The 20,460-nt window shown below is 38.7% G+C and overlaps 3 protein-coding genes across 4 annotated transcripts in view; 2 read left to right on the forward strand and 1 right to left on the reverse strand.

Annotated features, from left to right (window-relative positions):
- slc4a5a (solute carrier family 4 member 5a) overlaps window positions 1-13,180 on the forward strand; it is a 28,991-nt gene extending 15,811 nt beyond the window's left edge. Inside the window, exons 13-26 of the mRNA XM_057356592.1 lie at window positions 2,218-2,392; window positions 3,668-3,801; window positions 3,978-4,249; window positions 5,499-5,533; window positions 5,802-5,993; window positions 6,246-6,359; window positions 6,450-6,611; window positions 6,959-7,137; window positions 8,201-8,273; window positions 9,128-9,196; window positions 9,827-10,000; window positions 10,265-10,435; window positions 10,712-10,767; window positions 12,089-13,180. Coding sequence (XP_057212575.1) covers window positions 2,218-2,392; window positions 3,668-3,801; window positions 3,978-4,249; window positions 5,499-5,533; window positions 5,802-5,993; window positions 6,246-6,359; window positions 6,450-6,611; window positions 6,959-7,137; window positions 8,201-8,273; window positions 9,128-9,196; window positions 9,827-10,000; window positions 10,265-10,435; window positions 10,712-10,767; window positions 12,089-12,278 — 1,996 coding nt within the window. The 3' untranslated portion in view covers window positions 12,279-13,180. The remainder of the gene's footprint in view (window positions 1-2,217; window positions 2,393-3,667; window positions 3,802-3,977; window positions 4,250-5,498; window positions 5,534-5,801; window positions 5,994-6,245; window positions 6,360-6,449; window positions 6,612-6,958; window positions 7,138-8,200; window positions 8,274-9,127; window positions 9,197-9,826; window positions 10,001-10,264; window positions 10,436-10,711; window positions 10,768-12,088) is intronic.
- A 94-nt stretch (window positions 13,181-13,274) lies between these two features.
- Window positions 13,275-15,543, reverse strand: ogfod2 (2-oxoglutarate and iron-dependent oxygenase domain containing 2). Its single transcript, XM_057356626.1, has 7 exons — window positions 15,293-15,543; window positions 15,152-15,208; window positions 14,947-15,057; window positions 14,765-14,864; window positions 14,547-14,671; window positions 14,161-14,418; window positions 13,275-13,779 (listed from the first exon to the last, which is right to left on the reverse strand). The coding sequence occupies exons 1-7, from the start codon at window positions 15,404-15,406 to the stop codon at window positions 13,510-13,512; spliced, it is 1,035 nt and encodes a 344-aa protein (XP_057212609.1). The 5' UTR covers window positions 15,407-15,543; the 3' UTR covers window positions 13,275-13,509.
- Window positions 15,544-15,620: 77 nt separating this feature from the next.
- Window positions 15,621-20,378, forward strand: zgc:113436 (uncharacterized protein LOC503528 homolog). 2 transcript variants are annotated; one of them, XM_057356605.1, is made up of 8 exons: window positions 15,621-16,120; window positions 16,266-16,459; window positions 16,555-16,666; window positions 16,746-16,887; window positions 16,974-17,028; window positions 17,114-17,371; window positions 17,477-17,587; window positions 17,749-20,377. In XM_057356605.1, exons 1-8 carry the CDS (start codon window positions 15,952-15,954, stop codon window positions 18,001-18,003), a joined length of 1,296 nt encoding a protein of 431 aa, XP_057212588.1. In that variant the 5' UTR covers window positions 15,621-15,951; the 3' UTR covers window positions 18,004-20,377. The 2 variants fall into 2 exon arrangements, with proteins under 2 accessions (XP_057212588.1, XP_057212596.1); XM_057356613.1 differs by lacking the exon at window positions 16,974-17,028 and having other exon boundaries at window positions 15,622-16,120; window positions 17,137-17,371; window positions 17,749-20,378.
- The last annotated feature ends 82 nt before the right edge of the window (window positions 20,379-20,460 follow it).

Consider the following 20,460-nt stretch of genomic DNA (forward strand, 5'->3'; position numbering starts at 1 on the left):
CCTACGCTTTCCCCTAACCTTACCCTGAACCTAGACTTTATTAATAAAAATACATCAATTTTATTGAAAATCAATGCCTTTATGATCTGTAATGTAATAGAAAAAGGGAAAGAACGTTTTCAGCAAGAGGTAGCTTAAAGGGGAGGGATGTCCGCCAACGGCTGCCCGAGGCGGTGGTGCTGGAGCGTGTGCCCGGATGGGACGAGGAGCTCGCTGCCGTGTGCCTGGGTCGAGGTGGGGTGGCTGCCACCTACAGTTGGAGGAGCCACCGCCGGCCGTCAGGACACTAGGGCCTCGCTGCCGCGCCCCTGGGTCGAGGTGGTATGGTCCGGGAGGGAGCGGAGGAGTCAGCCCCGCTTGCCGTGGGCCGGATCCTGCTGCCGTCCGCCGGAAAGGGGAGGAGCAGGAAGCGGGGGACTCGCTACTGGCTGCCCTCAGCCGGAAGAGCCATTGCCGGCCACCAGGGGGTGGAGGTGGCGCAAGCCGTCCACCGAGCTTCCAGTACCACCGCATGGCACCGCGAGGAAGAGCCTCTCGGCTGGCTGAGGACCGAGTGGCAGCGTGTCGGGGAACCGGACCAATTTTTTTTTTTTTCTGTTTCCTCTCTCCCCTCTCTCGCCCCTGTCGTTCCTGGTGCTTCCGTCTCCGTTCTCTCGTCTCGTCTGTCCATACCCCCAGGCACTGGGGCCATTGAGACTGGCCCCCCGGGGGGGAGTAAGCACAGTCTCGTGGGTGCCCCCCGGCCTGTGAGGGGCGATGGGGGTATGTGACGAGGGAGGCGTGAAGAGAGCCGTGGGAGGAAGAAGCGAGGCCGGGACGCGATTGATAATGAGTGTCAGCTGGGCGTCATTCCGGCCTCGTATCTCTCACGGAGGAGCGGAAGCATAAAAGGACGAATGGCAGGAGAGTACGGGGAGAGAGGACCAGGCCCGGACATTAGTTAAGTTTGTGTTTATGTTTGTGTGGCCGGCAGTCGACCGTGAGGGGCTGCCGGCCTGTTTTGCTATTGTTTATTTATTTTGATTAAAGATTGTTAAATGTTCGCCGGTTCCCGCCTCCTTCCTTCCGTTTCATTGAACTTTCTACACACATGTTTAAGATAAAGAAGAGAGAAACACAAGTCAAATATTAAACAGACTATAAATTCCTCTATGCAATATTAATTATGTAAAACTTAAATTCTGAAGCAGCCCCCCCGGCCAGGCAAATAGAGCAAAACAGTATGCAAACGGTGGCGAGGAACCCAAAACTCCAATCGATAAAAAACCCTCAGGAGAACCCAGGTACAACCAGGGGATTCCAGTTCCCCTCTGGCAAAAGCTGCTGCCTCTGCAAAAGCTCGAAAGTGCTTGCACAACAAGGCTAAATAAAAATAAAAATAAATAAACTAATGCAGCCTAAACCCTCAGAGGATTTATATTATGGAAGAGTAGTGTATGCAAGATTAAAAAGATGCACCTTTAGTCTAGATTTAAACTGACAGAGTGTGTCTGCCTCCCGGACATTGCAGGGAAGACTATTCCAAAGTTTAGGCGCTAGATACGAAAAGGATCTACCACCTGCACTTGATTTTCAAATTCTAGGTATTACCAACTGACAGGACACCTGAGAGCGTAATGCACGTGAAGGACTATAATACAAGAAGAGTTCACTCAAGTACTGAGGAACTTTACGCCTTAAGCCACTGGAGTTGCTGCTTGAAATAGCATCGTTATTACACTTTCTCTTTTCCAATCACATATTGGTGGGCGGAGCTAGTGCAAATAGTCTCTGCCCAATTGGGCGGGCTATTTGTACTCCGTGTAAATAGACACTCCGTTTTCTTTTTGGGGTGAACTATTCCTTTAATACTGACTATGCCTTGTAATGCCTCGAAAGCGCTTTGGTTGTAAGTTTAAAATGCCTGACTTTGAGTAGATTGGGGTATATGAGAGCTCAAAGCAGCCTTGTCTTATCTGTCTTTTCACATAATTGAAAGATACTTCAGAACTAAAGGTTCACTCAGGAGAGTTCAAATCTTGATCAATACTCCAATAAAAGGAAAGTTTAATAAATGGCAGTTCTGCTAGCGGGTATGTGAGAACAGAATCAGAAAATTGCTGTGTTCTGCCAGTACTCTGTGATAATAAGCAAGATAGGGCTAGCCTCTGCCTGTCTTTTTAATATAGACTAAAGAGTAGTTTGCTGTTGAATAATGTATCTGTGTTTGTGGAGCAGGTTCTGCGGCGGCCTTTTCCTTGACATCAAGAGGAAGCTTCCCTGGTACCCGAGTGACTTCTATGAAGGCTTCCACCTCCAGTCCATCTCTGCAGTGCTCTTCATCTACCTGGGCTGCATAACCAATGCGATAACCTTCGGGGGCCTTCTAGGGGATGCCACGGACAACTACCAGGTACATTCTGCAATTTTCCGCTTGACTCAGGATTTGACACTTTGATTAAAGTTGAATGCCATAATGTTTTATTTAGCAGTTTACGAGTAGGCTATTGAACAAGCTTCATCTTACACAAAATCTTACTTGGTATTTTTGTCTTGTTTTCCAGAACAAACATCTAAAAGTTCTTATTAACCTTTTAAGTGTCACTAAATGTTTCAAAAATGCACATAAAGATGCACAATCCAAACTTAAAGTGATAGTTCACCCAAAAATGAAAATTGTTGTCATCATTTGCTCACCCTCTTGTCATTTCAAACCTTTATGACTTTCTTTTTTCCGCAGAACTCAAAGGAAGATATTTTGAAAAATGTTGTTTACCGGCACCCATGCATTGGTTTTGTGTCCATACAAGAGAATTGAGTGGGTTCAGTTATCAACATTCTTCAAATTATCTTCTTTTGTGAAAGTCATACAGGTTTGAAATGGCAAGAGAATTTTGATAGAAAATGATGACAGAATTTTCATTGTTGGGTGAACTGTCCATTGAAATGGTTGTCATTCCTGAATGCTTGAAACATAGACCTAAAGTTGGTCTCTTATGAAAGAAGACACTTGGCAGATTATTGGTGACCAAAAAATCACTTAAATAGTATGTTATTCTAGATCAATTACTTTATCTACATAATTTACATTGTAACAAACTAGTCAAATGTGTATTCTAGAGGCACGTTTATTCTTAAAACAAGCAAAAACATCTGCCAATAGAGTAAAAAAATAAACCCTGAATTAAGTAGGCTACTTAATAAAGAGGTGAATTTGTGAAAAATTCACAATTTTAATGATTCTTCTCAAGACTTCATATTTTAGGTCATTTTGCTTGTTGATCGTGATTTAATTTTTTTTTAGATATTTGTACTTTTTAGCATGTGTATTAGAATCTGATTATTATTTTTTGAGTGGAGCAGAATGTGTTTATAAACTTTTTTTTCTGTATGAAAAAATAGGATTATCCATTTTTAAATAAAAAATGCAATATACGATTGCACATTCACTAAAGTCACTAGTTCTGTGTCATACTGCACCAGAAATGCATATCCTCCTCATATTTCAAGAAATACATTTACTCATATTAATAATAAAGTAACACCTCTAAATACATTTTATGATATTGCCAAGTGAAAGATTTTCCAGTCCAAATAGGACCTAAGTAACCTTATCTTCTTTGTCTTTTGCCTTGTCTTCCTCGCTCGCTGATTCTCTTCCTCTGATCTCTCTCTCTGTCTCTCTCAGGGAGTGATGGAGAGTTTTTTGGGCACTGCTTTGGCAGGAACCGTCTTCTGTTTGTTCAGTGGTCAGCCTCTCATTATTCTCAGCTCAACAGGCCCCATCCTCATCTTTGAGAAGCTGCTTTATGAATTCAGCAAGTGAGAGAGCAATCCGCATCAATCAATCACAATTTCAAACTCCATTATTGTGGTCAATAAAGAAAACCTTTGATTGCTCACTTCATCAGACCTTTAAAAGATGCAAACCAAAGACTTCTGTATTCATCTCATCATTCATTGCGTTTATTTTTCCTTTAAACTTTCTCTCTCGTTAGAAATAATGGGATTGATTACATGGAGCTTCGGCTGTGGATCGGCATGCACTCTTGTGTTCAGTGTTTACTGCTGGTTGCCACAGATGCAAGTTACATCATAAAATACATGACCCGCTTTACGGAGGAAGGTTTCTCTAGCCTCATCTCTTTTATCTTCATCTCTGATGCTATCAAGAAGATGGCAGGAGCTTTCAAATATTATCCCATCAACACCGACTTCAAACCGGATTACGTTACTGCTTACAAATGCGAGTGTGTGGCTCCAGACCCGAGTAAGTCCGTTCTTGGGATACAGTATGGAAAGCTGGAGAGCTGCTTGTGAAATGAATTACAATGAGTGTGATAAGATTTACTGTATGCACAAAATATTTCTTTGGAGTAACAGTATGAAATTCATGTCACTGATGTCCTTCTAAAACCTCTTATCTCCATATTTCGTGATTTTTTTTGCCATAAATCATTATTATTAGTTATGTTTGTCACTGGATTTTGCAAATATCTAACCAATAAAAAGTAAAAACTTTTTTCCATTTCCTGAAAACAGCAATTTGGACATACAAGGTTTCAGAAAGACAGCGATGATATTTATTCTTTTATGATTAAACAAAGTTAAAGTGATACAGTAGTTTACCCAAAAATGAAAGTTCTGTCATCATTTACTCACCCTCATGTCATTGTATAAATTTCTTTCTTCCGCAGAACACCCATGAAGATATTTTGAAGAAAGTTGGTAACCGAACAGCACTGGACCCCATTCAGTTCTATTGTATGGACACAAAACCAATGCAAGTGAATGGGGTCCAGTTAACAGCATTCTTCAAAATATCTTCTTTTGTGTTCTGCAGAAGAAAGAAAATCATAAAGGTTTGAAAGGACAAGAGGGTGAGTAAATGATGACTGAATTTTCATTTTTGGGTGAACTATCACTTTAATGTAAGTGTATGAAGAGAACTGGATGAGTTTATATGTGATTACTGTAACTTATTTGTTATTTGTTTGTTTTTGCTGCAAACCCCAAACATGGCTGCTTATTGATGTGAGTACTTTTTAATATACTGTACATGAGTTTAACTAGACAACTGATGTGTCTTGATTTATTATATTGTGTCACGTTTTTCTTTTACACTAAATGTTGTACTTGTACAGATTTGTGCACTTTATGTAATCTGTGTGTTTATGTCTTAAGTATGTATAGCACCCTGGTCCTGGGGGAACGTTGTTTCGTTTCACTGTGTACTGCACTGTATATTGTTGAAACAACAATAAAAACCACTTGAACTTGAACTATTAAGTCAGATGGACTTGAAGTTGTGCACAGAGGCATTTTTAGGTTGAATTTCACATCCTGAGCTTTTAAAATGGTTTCCAAAAACCATATGGAAATTACATTGTGGTCACACATGCAATTGCCGTTAATCCTGAAAAAATTCTGCCAACAAAGTATAATTCAGATTTGCATTTGTTTTCTCATTCTCCTGTCTGTTTCTTTCTCAGTGGCACCAATGATATTCGCTGTTGTAGTCCCAGCGCCAGATAATAGCTCTGCTCTCTTTGGTGTAAGTGCCTTTTATATCGCCATCTCACTCATACCCTGATCATAAATTAAATTTAATGGTTTTATTACAAATAGATCAAATATTACATGCCTTGCTCTCTATATTGTCGCATTATGTTTTTGGCCCTGTCCTGTTTTATTTTCTCTCTTTTCTTCTTTCTTCACATTTTGCAATTCATCCACAACACATCCAACCCCTCCGTTCTTTCCCTTGTCTACATGTTCTCCTTCTGGCCCTGATTTCTTTCTCTATGCCTCCTGTCTATCAGTTAAATATAACAGCTCTGGACTGGACTCAGTTGAGCAAAAAGGAGTGTGTGAAATATGGTGGCTCTCTGGTAGGGAAAACCTGCAAATTCGTCCCAGATCTCGCTCTCATGTCCTTCATTTTGTTCTTCGGGACGTACTCCATGACAGTCACGCTGAAGAAGTTTAAGTTTAGCCGCTACTTTCCCACAAAGGTAAGACAGGTGGAGGAAGAAAGAAACTTTTTACTTCTCAAACACACGTTTCTTCCTGTTGCAGTTTCCCCATTATCTTGGATCTGTTTTGTTAGATTTGTTCCTTTCTCTTAAAGGTTCAATAAATACTCTGTGACTTCAGAGTAATTAAGAGATTTTTAATTCCCAGTGACATGTTAGTGGGAAACTAATCTTTGCATATTGCTGTTTCTTACTTTATTCATATTCATTTTAGTACTCTTTTCTATTCAGCTGAGAAAGTTGATTAGTGACTTCTCCATCTTCATGTCCATCATGACGTTTGTGGGCTTGGATATGCTTGTTGGTCTAAAAACACCCAAACTCATTGTGCCCACAGAGTTTAAGGTACATGCAGATCAAATCACATATCACACGTGCGTCTTTATTCACGTTTTCTTGGTTGTGTAATGTTTATGTTCCTTCTAATTCCTGCAGCCCACTCGTCCTGACCGGGGTTGGTTCGTGATACCCTTCGGAAAGAATCCCTGGTGGGTTTATCTGGGAAGCTTTGTTCCTGCTCTCCTCGTCACCATCCTCATCTTCATGGATCAGCAGATCAGCGCTGTCATCGTCAACCGCAAGGAAAACAAGCTGAAGGTATTTATTCAAAGAGTTCATTAAACATGATAGATTTCACATCTGATCAGTTTATTCCTATACAATCTTCATCTAGTCCTTGTACTGGTGTTCCTGCATTTTGACTGATGGTTATGCTGGTCCAACAGCTGGACCAACACTCAAATCAGAATGAAAATTCATGGTGGTCTAAGACATTTTTTTTGTTAAGCAAAACACTTTGTTTGTTAAAGGGAAGCCAGCGATTAGATGTCTTGCTCCAGAGTTCAGTTATAATGGATCGTATCTGGTGGTCACCACCACCAATGTGGTGACATTTGTTCTATTCATTATCATTGATTTCTTTCCATTCTGTCTGTCTGTTATAGAAAGGATGTGGGTATCATTTGGACCTGATATGGGTGGGCATTTTGATGGCAGCCTGCTCTTTTTTGGGTCTGCCGTGGTATGTGGCTGCCACTGTCATCTCAATCGCCCACATCGATTCACTAAAGATGGAAAGTGAATCCAGTGCTCCTGGAGAGCAGCCGCAGTTTCTGGGTGTGAGGTGAGACAGAATGAGCAACCGTATGTATAGCTTTCTTTAATTCACTTTCTATCACTTTAATCAGCATTTCTAGAGGTATTGTGAATGTATTGTATTGAATTGAATATTGTGAATAAAAATAAAAATAAAATCAAACCTCAGGAGCATGACAAGACACATAGAAACTGTGATAGGCAAATAGAAACAATATATTTTTTAGAAATTTTAGAGAAATATTGTTAGTAGTTCACAGAATGAAAAAACGATAATTTTACCTAAACACATACACTGTAAAACTTTGCTGTAATTTCGCAGCAGGTTTGCCAGTAACTTACTGTAGATTTAATGTATAATTTTGTTTTAAGCATAAACTTACCTAGTTGATATATTTTTCTTTCATAAAACAAGACTAAATATCTTGGGTCACTTTTCTTGTTATGTAATTGTATCGTAATTTAAGAAGTTTGAAATATTTTTACAGAAAACAAGAGAAAAATACTTTTCATTTTTTTACAGTGTTGCTGTGGTAATGCCAGTCTCTTCTTGCTCATTTTGAATCTCAAAAGTCAAAGTGTTTTAATTTTGATTAAAGTAATGGAAAACAGTACTATAATTGGAAAGTATATTAAGTAGTAATTACAGTAAATCTACAGTAAGTTACTGGCAAACCTGCTGCAAAAACTACAGCAAAGTTTTACAGTGTACCTATAGATAGTACATTTAGAAAAACTGTAAAACCATTTCAAAATGGTCACCTATTTTTTTCCCAGCTACATAATGTAGTATAGTATATAATGTATATATAAAAAAATGTTTAGGCCGCTAACCAAATAAACTTTGTGTAATTGACTAAGTCAGCTGCTTTGTGGAAAAGCACAGACAACTAACATAAAATGTTAAACACAGCATAAATAAATGCTCTACAGATTTTGCACAGTAGAAGCAACTGGACTTTTGGATCTCACTGTACACAGAACAAAACTGTGGCTGTTTTCATACACATATTACAAATCTGTGCTTATATCATAATTCTGTTATCTCTGTTCCCTTTCCATCAATCTGACTGTTTCTCCTGCAATTACAGAGAGCAGAGATTGACAGGAATCCTGGTCTTTGTGCTGACAGGAGTGTCTATCTTCCTCGCCCCCATCCTGCAGGTGAGCTTCCTAAAATGACAGATCATTAAAAGCAATTTATAATTCACGGTAGAAAGGTACAGTAATTACTACAATAATAATGTTCTAATATGTCTGTATGGTGTACTCTGATTATTTCAAATATGTGAAAAGGTAACAAATGGTAATGTTCATATTAAATTTCATACAGTATGTACTAAAATGCAGTCATAGAAAGCTGAAGATAAATTTGAATGTGATCAGACTTACCGCTATGACATTCATTGTCGTTGTTTCTTTTCATGAAACTTGTGATGAAATGTGGTTATGTGTTTTAAAGGTCAAACATTTTTGGAAAAGGGGTCCTTCTTGCAACAACGGAAGATGTGCAATTATTTAAAATAACATGACATGACACACGGCTTGTTCTAATGGGAATGTCGCGTCGCGCCTCATCCAGTGTGGACAAAATTTCAAATGATAATGGGTTCTAATACGTTCTATTGTCTTGTCGCGTCGCACTGCGTCCGGTGGAGACATGGTGTTAGGTTTACATTAATCGCATCCAGAATAAAAGTTGGTGTTTATAAAAACATATACATGCATATATTTAAGAAAAATATCAAAAATCATGAAAATTTAAATATAATTACATTTTTTTGGTAATGTAAATATTTCCTAAATATGTATGTGTTTATAAATACAAAATAAAAATGCACAGTACACAGACATATAATCACATAGAAGCACAAACTTTTATTCTGGAATGGATTAATCAAGATTAATCGTTTAACAGACCTATTTAAAATCAAAGCAAGTCAAGCTACATCAGCACCAGCAAAGCTATGAAGTGTTGCTTTGAAGACTAAAGTGTACGCTGTGTTTTCTGCCTGCAGTTCATTCCTATGCCGGTCTTGTATGGAGTCTTCCTCTACATGGGTGTTGCCTCTCTCGGCGGCATCCAGGTTAGTGTCTTCAGAGATGTAACCTTTTTCCAACCTGCCTTTGCTCAGCAACATTTATGGTTTTTGACATTTGAAGTTTTTATATCACCCTTTTATCTATGCAGGAAAAACATCACGTGTGGTACAGTCATTTGCATGCGTGCTATGTCTGCGTGTTTAGTGGTTAAAAAATGAGTGATTTCTCCGCACTTTGACAGTGAAAGGATGGAAGAGCGTGCCGTTGTGAGAAGGGATATTTGCATGCTGGCTGGGTTTATCGAAGCAATTTCAGCTGCATTTTGATCAGGCTGTCAGCCTGCGGTGGGAACCCAGCTTCTTGTGTAGCTTAGCGCAGTCCAGGTACTGGTTTTCTGTGTTCTAGTGATCTACTTTAATGTCAGCTAGAGAACAATGAGAGGCCGAAAGCAGTGATGGGCTTTGAGCTGGGACCTTTAGAACGTACAGAATGAATACAAATGCACTTAAGAGCAAGTCGCTTTGAAGTGTTGAGTTTTGTAAATGGAGTTCCTTTCTGTTTGGCACATCGATTTGTCATTGTGATGTATTATCTAGGTAAAGCAATTGAATTAAAAGGTGTCCGAGAAACAGTAATGAGCACTGGTAGCCTCTCACACATTTTGTCTCCCGTAGTTCTGGGACAGGATTAAACTGATCATGATGCCGGCGAAGCACCAGCCAGACTTTGCTTACCTGCGTCACGTACCGCTGAGGAGGGTCCACCTGTTTACATTGGTGCAGATTGTGTGTTTAGCTGTGCTCTGGACCCTTAAATCCACATTCCTGGCTATTATCTTCCCTATCATGGTACGAGAGCATGAGCACCTTTTTATAGCACAAATAATTCCACGTATATTGCCATTAGTAAAATGATATTACTTTCAATAAAGCTCCCTGGATCTCTTTTGTAGGACCATTAGTTTCACTTTGTATCGTCTTCATTTTCAGAAGCACATAGTGAATCACACATGCTCTGATATTTTTCAGAGCATGCGCTTCAGAAGTTTCTTGAGGACAATAAACATTGCATTGAAGATACACACAAACAGTTTCTGACTCTCCATCCCTCAGATTCTTGGTCTCATGGTGGTGCGTAAGATGTTGGACATGGTTTTCTCTCAGCACGATCTGGCATGGGTGGATGATATACTACCCGAGAAAGAAAAGAAGAAAAAGGACGATGAAAAGAAGAACAAGAAGGACAAAAAGAAACCCAAAGGAGGGGACGACAGTGAAGATGATGTAAGTGTTTTCAAGCATATGTACTGTATGAATGTCTGATGTAATTGACTGATGCTTCCTTCAATGAAAGACTCGCTATGCTGGAATTCCAGAGAAAAAAAATATTTGGGTTTATTAAAGAACAGGCTTGACTGAAATCAATACTGGTCTCAATGAGCTGACTTTGAGATAGTGATCTACATTATGGCTTTATGTTCCACTGGTGCCCCCTTTTGGTAGAAAGGGGCATAATAAGTCTAAAAGTGTAATAAGGTTTATGTGCTCTTTGGCTTACAGGACAAGTATCACCAGTATACAAACTGCTCCCCCGGTGATTCGGACATGGATCGCAGGTACTGTGTGCTCAAACTACACGTTCCCTACCGTGACCTCTTACAGGCGCCAGACTCCAGCTCAGAGTGGGCGGCAAGATGCCAACCAGGCAGTTACTACCACTGATAAACACATGGTCATCCCATTATAAAATGTAAAAGCATGACACTTCAACCGAATCACTACTAACCGGCATTTATTAGAACTAGACTGCACTAACATTTACATTAAAGTCGATGCTATGGTAGAGATACGAAACAGCTCAAAACGTGTAAAAATTTTCAATGTCAGACTGAAACCTTGTATCTCCATTTTTCATGATTTCAATTTTTTCATGAATCATTACTGTTGGTCACTCTTCGTGTTCGTTTGTGGGTTTTGCATTAACCAATAAAAAGTATTGGTTTGTCAACTTTGACAACACAATGTTTGATTATTGAAAAAAATGTTGTGTATTATCAAGCTTTCAGTCCGACAGCTACAATATATACTTTGAGTATTTACCATCTATAGATTTTTTACATCTGTGCCCTTGCCATGCGCTTTGAAGCAATGCAGATAGATTTGTTTTCAACCACCAGTTTTTTCACTCTGCATGCCTCTCACATGAATTTGTGTAAATATTTGAGTTTTGCATGTGTTTTATGTTTTACATTTTCACATTCACACATGACCCCAGAACTGAACATACATATACAGTATATGTACCCCACTTGGTTTACTTTTTGTGCAAGCATTGCAAAATTAGTTTTTAGTAGTTAAAATATATATTACTTGTGTACTTTTTCCACAAAGTAGTTATTATTCATATGCGTGTGTGTAATGTAAATACATTAGTTCTTTCAAGGACTTTTGGTTGTTTCTTTCTCCTGTGTGATTGTGCTTCCATTACGAGTGCTTGTACTAAAATAACATGTGATGTGGCCAGTTGTTTTTGCCTTTTTGAAGGGTTCCCTGTCTGGTCTCTTATAATATACCCACAACCCATCTCCTCATGTGTACCTTTATCACTTTAAGAAGTCATATCTGTTGAGTTTCATGTCTGCATTGCTGTTCAGGGGGCATGGTTTGGATGATTTTATGTTGCATAGTATTTACACATTTAAGAAATATAGCTGCTGTAATGTCTAGCACAAGCATCTTCTTTCCTGATTTGGGTGTCCTGATCCCAGATTTTTCCTGTGGAGCATGTGTGCAGTCCCACCTTCTAACATCCATTTTATAAAATACATATACTGCTTCATCATCCAAATCCTCAACCGTTCCACACCCCCGCTCACAGCCCTCTCCTCTCTCCACTACTCTTCCTCACTCTTGTAACTGGAGGTTGCCGTTCCACAGCATCACTCTACACTTGAAGATCTCCTGTCCGTCATCCCCGGCGATGCCAGTGGCCAGAGGGATGACTTGCACCGTGCCCCAGGTGAAGATTGAGATGGAATCGGACTATGACGACACAGATATGAACCCTAGAGGCAGACACAGGGAACACAGGGAACACAGGGACATGAGCAGTGAAACGACGCTATAATGAAAAAGATGAAGATTGTCAGTTCTTCTGGAACTTTGAGCAATGTGGAATGTGATGCATCCTGTCTCAGCTTTATTCAAGCTCCCATGTTGCCAAAACACAAGTTCATTCAACTTATGAGGATAAAATGTGGATCAGACATCACTTTAAGATGCATCAGTGGAAACTATAATGTTGTGATGCGGAAGGGTAAAGGCTAGGCCGAAATGTATGATGTATGCTACACAAGTGTCAATTCAATATAACAGATGTTATTGTAAAACCATGCAAGAGAAAAATGTGACGGAAGAAAGATTATTTTCGTAATACAAATGTGAATTTTGTTTAGAATAATATACTGTAGATATTGAATGTTTCTTGCACTTTGTAGTTAATAATTCATTACATTTATATAGCGCTTTTCTGCCTGGGCACTCAAAGCGCTTTTACATGGAAAGGGGGAATCTCCTCAACCACCACCAAGTTCTAAAACTATTCAAGATACCAAAAATATCTTGAAATGATGAATATTGTTTATACCTGTGGGTCCATTAGTGTTGTCTTTCAGTGTTGAAACAGTCAGCTTTTCCTTCCTTTCCCTTTCTTTTCCTGCTTTTGACACTCAAAACTCAAAGTTGGGGAAAAGAAACAACCAAAAAATTTGCTTTGAAATAACAAATGAAAGCCTTGATTTTTCTTTAGTTTAAGAATGCTTATGTAAAAGTGAAATGTCTGGTTTTTTTGTGCTGTGTGGGCATATATTGACACTTGCAGGGTTGTTAATGGAAAAATTTGAGAAAAAGAGTTTTGAGATGCACTAATTCCATCACCTGACAGGTTGAATTCTGGTTATGGAAATTCGATGGACGATATTTATTTATTTAACTTTCCATGTACATATGCTGTATACCTTAGGTTGTGTAAAATTTGTTGTGTGTGTACATCATACATTGTTTGTATATTGTATATTAAATCATTTATCCAAATATAACACTCCAAAATGAAGAGATACTGTACCATAATTAAAATAACTTTAATACATCCATAAAAAGATTTACAATCAAATAAATATTAAAATCTGGTGATTTACACAACATATTATTATTTCCCAAGAACATTAAGCTAACGATACACTTTTGGTACTGATTTAATAAAAGGCACAATGGGCCAAAAGCATGTTCTACCATGGATGATACATTAGAATTAACTATCTGAAAAACAGCACCCACGATATTTACTACAGTACATAACATCATGTTAAAGTGCATGACATGTTGCCACTTGTATCATCAGGGTCTGTGGTGAAGCCATCACTGTATCCATCGCTCTCAACTAGCGTGGGTCTCCTACCACACATGGGGCAGAGTTTATTCCTCTCAGGTGAGGCTCGCATCCATATAATCAGGTTCCATCGTGTGCCTGAGGAGATGGGCAAAACTCCATGCATGTGCTGGCCCCTGTGAAGCAGACCCTCGGTTACGTGATGCTCCACTTCCACACACTCAGCCTCACTTAGAGGCACCTGAAAAACGCACAAAGACATGCTGAGGGAACTTTCAGGACAGTGTAAATGCACATTTATCTTGCAATACTAAGTTAAACGCTTGTGCTGGCCATCTTTCCACTGTTTAACCAAAAGTGTCAGCGTCTTTGCTATGGGAACTGTGTTGTATAATCATAAAATCTCGACTTAATCTAAAAAGATTTGTTTATGTGCTAAAATAAAGATATTTAAATATATAAAGGCAGCATTCTATGCATATTTCCAAGGAACTTTCTTAGATATTAACAAGAAAATCTAGAAAAATGGTCCAAACCGATTACCAAATGTTTTGCCAAACCACTGCCTTTATCATCTAAATCATTATCATCATAATCTATTGCAAACTGTTACTCGCAGCACCTGTCTCATGTCTCCAAAGAACAGGTTTCCCTCCGTAAACTCTTTCCCCAGCGATACATTCAGAGTGACTTCAGCATTGTCGTAATGATAACTAAGGTCCAAGTCTTCTCCCATTGAATACTTCACCACGAAAGCCTTGTGACTGTCGAGACAGCTTCCTCCACAGTCACTGTAAAGCAGAGCCGTGAGCGGACGCAGATAGAGCTCTCTCAATAGGGTGAGGAAGCTCTCATCAAAGCCCAGTTCATTAAGAAGAATCTGTTTTCAGTTAAAAACATCTGAAATTCATATTATGGTATATGCTGCATTTAAGTGTATAAAGCACATTCATTGTTCATCCATAAAACGATTATGTGACTGGTATAGGTATACATGAAAACCTTTACCCCATAATTGTTCATAGTGTTCGGTCTGCCCTTTGGTGCATCAGACTGTTCAAAATTCTCCAGCTCATTTATAAAGTCCTTGCAGAATTCTCTTGTGAACACTGGAAACCTGTAGACTCTTGGTGCTGAAAAAGATCATTCATTTGACAACAACATAATCACCATCTACCTGATGGTTAGCAGATTTATACTGCAAAATTTGCGAAGACCCAGCCCACCTGCCTCAGTCCGGATGATTTTAATCAGTCCATCTACTGTAGCATCACTTGAAGAGGTGTAGTTCACCATCTCTAAGAACTCTGGGGCCAGAAATGATTCCTGAAGACATCATATTGATATATTAAGTATAATGATTGTGAAGGACAGACTCATCTGTACTGCTGTGCTGTACTGTACTTACCTGTAGATTATAAACATGTTGATGCAGAGGCTTATAAATCACTTTGATGGTAGCAGTCCTCTCTGCCGTCTTCAATTTATGATCTTGCCGTCTCGCGATTTCTACATGAATCTATGGTCGCACAACAAAATAAATAACCACCGGCTGCCAGATTTAAGACCATTTTTTATGCAAGGGTGTTTTTTGCTCTCGAGGCCTTACTCACCTTTTTCAGCACGTCGCTGAATTGAGATTCAGACTCGCATCCTGAGGTTCTCAGGGTCTTGTAACGCAAATGGCACGTTGTTCAAACAGAAATGGCAATGCATTAAACATTAAGACATCAGCACTGTTGTTGATCACTTACATTTTGATAGTCCTCCCTGAACTGTGTCTCTGAGACAAATCGGACGTGCAGTTTGTAGTCTTCGAGAAAAATATTATCTGTGAAAAAGCAACTGCACTTGTAAAATCTATTCATGATGCCGTTATATTACGTCTTAAAATTTACAAGAGTGACATCAATATTTAGACCTTAAAAAACATTACTTTACTAGAATAACATTACTAGAAGTAACTTTGACTGTAAATTTGCTGGGAATCCGCCCGTACAGACACGCCCCCTGAAGGATTGTTGTGGTTCAACAAGAAATACATCCGTGAGGAAACAAAGGCAGGGTTTGCTTGAATAAAAGCGTGCTTTTTACACAAATAATTATTCGTAGATGTTTTATAACATGTTATACTTTAGCTAGATATAATATGAACTCTAATGCATAAAATGAGAACTATAGACAAAGACCTAGAGAAAGATAAACCAAATAGATTTGTACTTCCTGGTACATCGCTCAAGACGTCCGGCGGGTATTGTGTGCTGCAAGTTCAAGACACAACTCGAATTGTTTAGAAATGTATTATGATTTCTCCATGATAGTGCATTTAACGTAGAGTTTTAAATGACATAGTTGGATGGTTATTTGGGTGTACGATTTGTTATGCATTTAATGCCCGGGACGGTGCGGCAAAATGTTGAGTGTGGACTCGTTGCAAGTTGCCGAGGAGGAGGTGGTGGAGTCCAGTTCAAACAGACTGGGGGACATTTACGCTTTTGTCGCCGATGGCTGTTTTCCACAAACGATGAATCCTATTCGCAAGAAAAATCTAAGAAGATATGCTCAAAAATTTATGATTGAAGGTGAGAGCCTGCATGTTTTATTATGTCCAGTATTTCTATTTTACCATACCACAGAAAAAGGCACCACTGATTGGTTAGAGGTTGGTTTTATTTTATGTTTAGAGATATTTGGTCTTGCTTAACCTCTGTATCATAAATTGTACAGATGGCCGGTTGTATTATGTTGGGCCAAAGAAAGAAGAAAAGCGTGAAGTAGTTATTGAAGCTGAGCGGAAGAGACATATATTCCTGGAGTGTCATTTTAATGACATGGGCCATCACCTGGGACAGAAGAAGACCGTTCACAGGATTCAGAATAAATACTACTGGCTTGGCATTGTCAAAGATGTTGTGGATTGGGTATGCAGTGGATGTCACTATCCTAAATCCCTAGAATAACTGTTCTATTATTTGTTCTTAACTTTATCCAGATATCCTTTTGTTATCTGTTGCAGATAAAAGTTTGTGAAACATGTCAGCACACAGAGAGAAATAAAAACTTGGCAAGAACAATACGACCTATCAAGGTGGATGGTCCGTGGGAGATTATGGCCATTGAAATAATGGGTAAGGGACCCTCATCTGCTGGCTTGACACATTCACTTACAATAAACATAATCCTGCAATTGATTTGATTTTTAAACAGGTCCATTCCCAGGAACCATACATGGAGGGAATACACACATTGTTATCATTACAGATTACTATAGTAAATGGGTAGAGGCCTTTCCCATACAAAAGAAAGATGGGCTTTGTGTTGCCAGATGCATTTCATCATCTTTTTACAGGTTAGTCATTAAAACACTATTAATGCTATAACAAAAATGATGTAAAATGCAACATGTCTTATTTACCGAAATATGAGCTTTTCCAGATTTGGCCCTGCAAAGACAATATTTTGCTCTCAAAGCACTGACTTCTGTGAAGAGGTAAAGGCTTTGGTCCTAATGCCATCCTTTTAAACGAAACTAAAACATTTTTGTGTTTTAACAGCATTTTCATTCATTATTTTAGGTTACTAAGCATCTGTGTGACAGGTGGAACATAGCGGCAAGGTTGTTGTCAGTAGACCAGCTCCAGCGGAATGCTCTGTTTGATCGCAGCGGTCATCTACTGAGGGACGCCATAAAACAGATGGTGGTAGAGAAACAGGTGGAGTGGGATGATTTTCTTGATCCAGTTTTGGCGATCTTTAGAACATCAGTCAACCCTACGACAAAATTCGCACCTCACTTTTTAATGTTTAACAGAAAAGTCAGCATGTCCAGTGAGGTAAGACTGATAACTTTTAAACTAATGGCAATTCAGTGAATGAATGACTCGGTTTATGATGCAAGAATTTCATTGGTGTTATTTCTTATCTTTTTTATGATAAAGTTTAATCCTCTAAGTTACAATCAGGACCAGGAGGGATATACCCTTAATGAAGAGGACACAAACTCTTTTATGTCCTCAATTCAGGAACAACAGAATAATGTCAAACAGATGGTAAGGTCTGAGCACTTGTATGGCCAAGATCTTCTGTAGACATGAGTTAGAACTAGTGCTTTAAGTTATTTAAGCAAGCAGTTGCACTAGCAGTTATTAAAAAAACGAACATTTTTAAATGAAATAAATGTTTTCTAAGAACGTTTATTTTGTCTCTACAGGTAATTACAAATATGAATGTTGCCTACAGACAGGAAAAGAAGAATGCAAAACGCAAAGCTAGAAACATGCCCTCCATCACTTTAACTGTGACTGACCCATTGTACAGCACAGAGGACTCGCCCTCAGCAAAAAAACTTAAGGAAAGCCTGTATCTCTCTTTTCCAGTCGAGACGGTCCTAACCACAGTCCAGAATGTAGCAGAAGACAAGAAAAATGGCTTAGAATATCCTCTAACAGACTCTGACCCGCACTGATTTTATAAAGCACTTATTTTCAGGTTCAGAAAGTGTATATGTATAGACCCCTTTTGAGCCAACCTCTCGATTACGTCACGGCCTTAGCTGGAGGCAAAACAATGGGAAAACTGGAGGCGGCCAATACAAATCAGCTCAGGGTCGGCTACATAAGGAGTTTAAAATATCATCTTGCTGTGTTTTTGAGTGCCAGAATCGACAGAGTGAAGGCTTTAATCTGACATTATAACACATACTATTGCCAGAAAAAACAACGACAGTTGTAGTTAAACAATAAAACTAGCGGACTTCACAGAAACGATCACCAAAGATGCTTGCATTTACAGCTCACACATATCACTTAATAAACTGTCTTTTGTTGGTTTGGTTTATAGTTGTATTAACAAGTGAAGTTATTTTTCAGGTAACGTTAAAACTTTTTTTGCGCATATGCAAGCTATCTTTGTTGGCCAACCACCGGAGATTAAATATAAAGAAAACTGTTTGTCGTCGCTGTTTCTACAGTATTCATAAGTGTATAGAAACCCGGGAGAGGGAACAGTGAGAATGGCTCATGTGTCAGGTGTGTGTTCAAGCTGCATTTGCTAACGTTGGCCACTGTTAGTACATATAGGCATCTAAAGATGTAACGTTATTCTCTCTCAGTTTGTCTTGACTATACACGCTTGGGTTCTTTCTCTATGGGGTATGTGTGGATGTCAGACCACTTAACTGGAGGTAACGTAATCCTGACAGTTCATCCATCCAGTGAGTGAGCGTGTATAGGTCGGCCAATCTGATTCCTTCCGTTAAAGTTCACTTTTTCAACAACAGTCACAGTTCCGGGCTGTGACTGACCTTACATATTCAAATTAAATTGGATTCTCTCCAGTTATTGTTAAAAAAAGTTATCAAAACGTGCTCGCTAGCATTAGTAAAGCGGCCAGGGGAATCTTTCTGCCTCCACCTTTCGCCTCCGCCCACGAAAACGCGTCACTATGTTTACTAACAAAAAAGGGGTCTATAGTCTCCAGTTTTCTTCAGATGTCTGCATGTTCACATAACAAGTGGATGTACAAGTGGTCACCTTAAACGTTTTTCCACATAACTTTGGAACTATTACATGAACTAAAATCAATTCCTGGTAAAACTTGAATTAGTTCCTATGGTGGAAAAATGCCTTTTCTAACACAAAATGTAGCAAGATTAAACAAATGTTTCTCGAATTTAAGCCTTCAATCAAACTAATGAAGGTCTCAAGTTTTGCTTGCTTTTGGGTTCCAGGATAAAGTATTTTTTTTATGAAGTGATGGCATTTGTTAGACTGTTATTGAACTGCACACCAAAAAGACATTTATATTTTGAATGTCTATTCAAAATACTTTTTGTTTGTATCACCTTAGATCAGGCATTCTGAGTATAAGTAAAAACTTGCATCAGAATTTTGATACATGAATGATGTTTATATGCTCATTTGTACGTATGGTCTTATTGTTTTTGTCAAACTGATCAATTAATTATATTAAATAACACGGGATATTTTTATTAATGATAATAACAAAACATTTTAACAACATTCTAAAGTTAAACACGTACAGTATATCTGAGCAGTGTTTCAACGAGATGTCCTTTAGGTTGCAGTTTAGTTGTATACGATATCGATATCCATATATAATGTAATGGATCGATTTGAACATGACTTGAACTTTGAACAAGAACGCAAGTGTTATTGCAAACATGTGCAACTTCCTGTTAATAAAGAACAGAAGTTGGTGTAAATAAGGTGCAAGAATGCGGTCATTGATTGCAGAATATTTCTCAATAAGTGTGACCTCAACTTATTACTTGCTTCATCATTAGGGCAACCTGCCTCAAATTCGTTATTTGTCTATAAAGCGAAGCCGTTTAGAAGTTTTTGATACTTCGCTTTCAAAATTGAGTTTATTCAATCATACGTTTTGGAAAAACCACGTCACGTACGTCACATCAAAAAGGGCGCTATCTCGTCTCAAGCGCAGCTTTTGCTTAATTTGCTAATTTTATGTAGTCCAGGTTTAATTACGCTATAATGTAAAGTGGGTATCAAACAGGTGGGCAGGGAGTAGGGTCAAAAGTTATATAGGGTAGGCTATGCGCTGTAAATTGGGTTGGTCGGGACTCGGGAAACAGTGCAGGCTCTAGACTTTTAAACATCTATTTTTATCTAATAAACCCGTCTGTACTTGTAAATTTCGAGATCTAAAGGTTTGTCTTTTCAAAACTTATTTTACGTACTCTGATTGTTTGTACTTGCACTATTGCCAAATGTAAAATAAAATAAAGAAGTATAAAAAATGGACTTTAACATGACTTAAACAACACAAGGTGAAATATGAAATAAAAAACACCGATGTATTTGTACATAGGTTGGAAATTTCGTACAGATTACGCAGCAGAGCAGTTCGTTACTGAGGCATCCTTCCTGTCTTTCTGATTGGT

This window comes from Triplophysa rosa, linkage group LG2, assembly GCF_024868665.1.
Source record: "Triplophysa rosa linkage group LG2, Trosa_1v2, whole genome shotgun sequence".
Classification (NCBI taxonomy): Eukaryota; Metazoa; Chordata; class Actinopteri; order Cypriniformes; family Nemacheilidae; genus Triplophysa; species Triplophysa rosa.

Bases quoted from the DNA above. Each gene is read 5' to 3' on its own strand.
- ogfod2 (XM_057356626.1), bottom strand. From the start codon at position 15,406: ATGAATAGATTTTACAAGTGCAGTTGCTTTTTCACAGATAATATTTTT. The intron at 15,058-15,151 runs GTGAGTAAGGCC...GTGCGACCATAG, and splicing joins TCAGCGACGTGCTGAAAAAG to ATTCATGTAGAAATCGCGAG. The intron at 13,780-14,160 runs GTGCTGCGAGTA...TGCGTTTTTCAG, and splicing joins TCTTTGGAGACATGAGACAG to GTGCCTCTAAGTGAGGCTGA.
- zgc:113436 (XM_057356605.1), top strand. From the start codon at position 15,952: ATGTTGAGTGTGGACTCGTTGCAAGTTGCCGAGGAGGAGGTGGTGGAG. The intron at 16,888-16,973 runs GTTAGTCATTAA...GAGCTTTTCCAG, and splicing joins ATTTCATCATCTTTTTACAG to ATTTGGCCCTGCAAAGACAA. The intron at 17,588-17,748 runs GTAAGGTCTGAG...TTGTCTCTACAG, and splicing joins AGAATAATGTCAAACAGATG to GTAATTACAAATATGAATGT.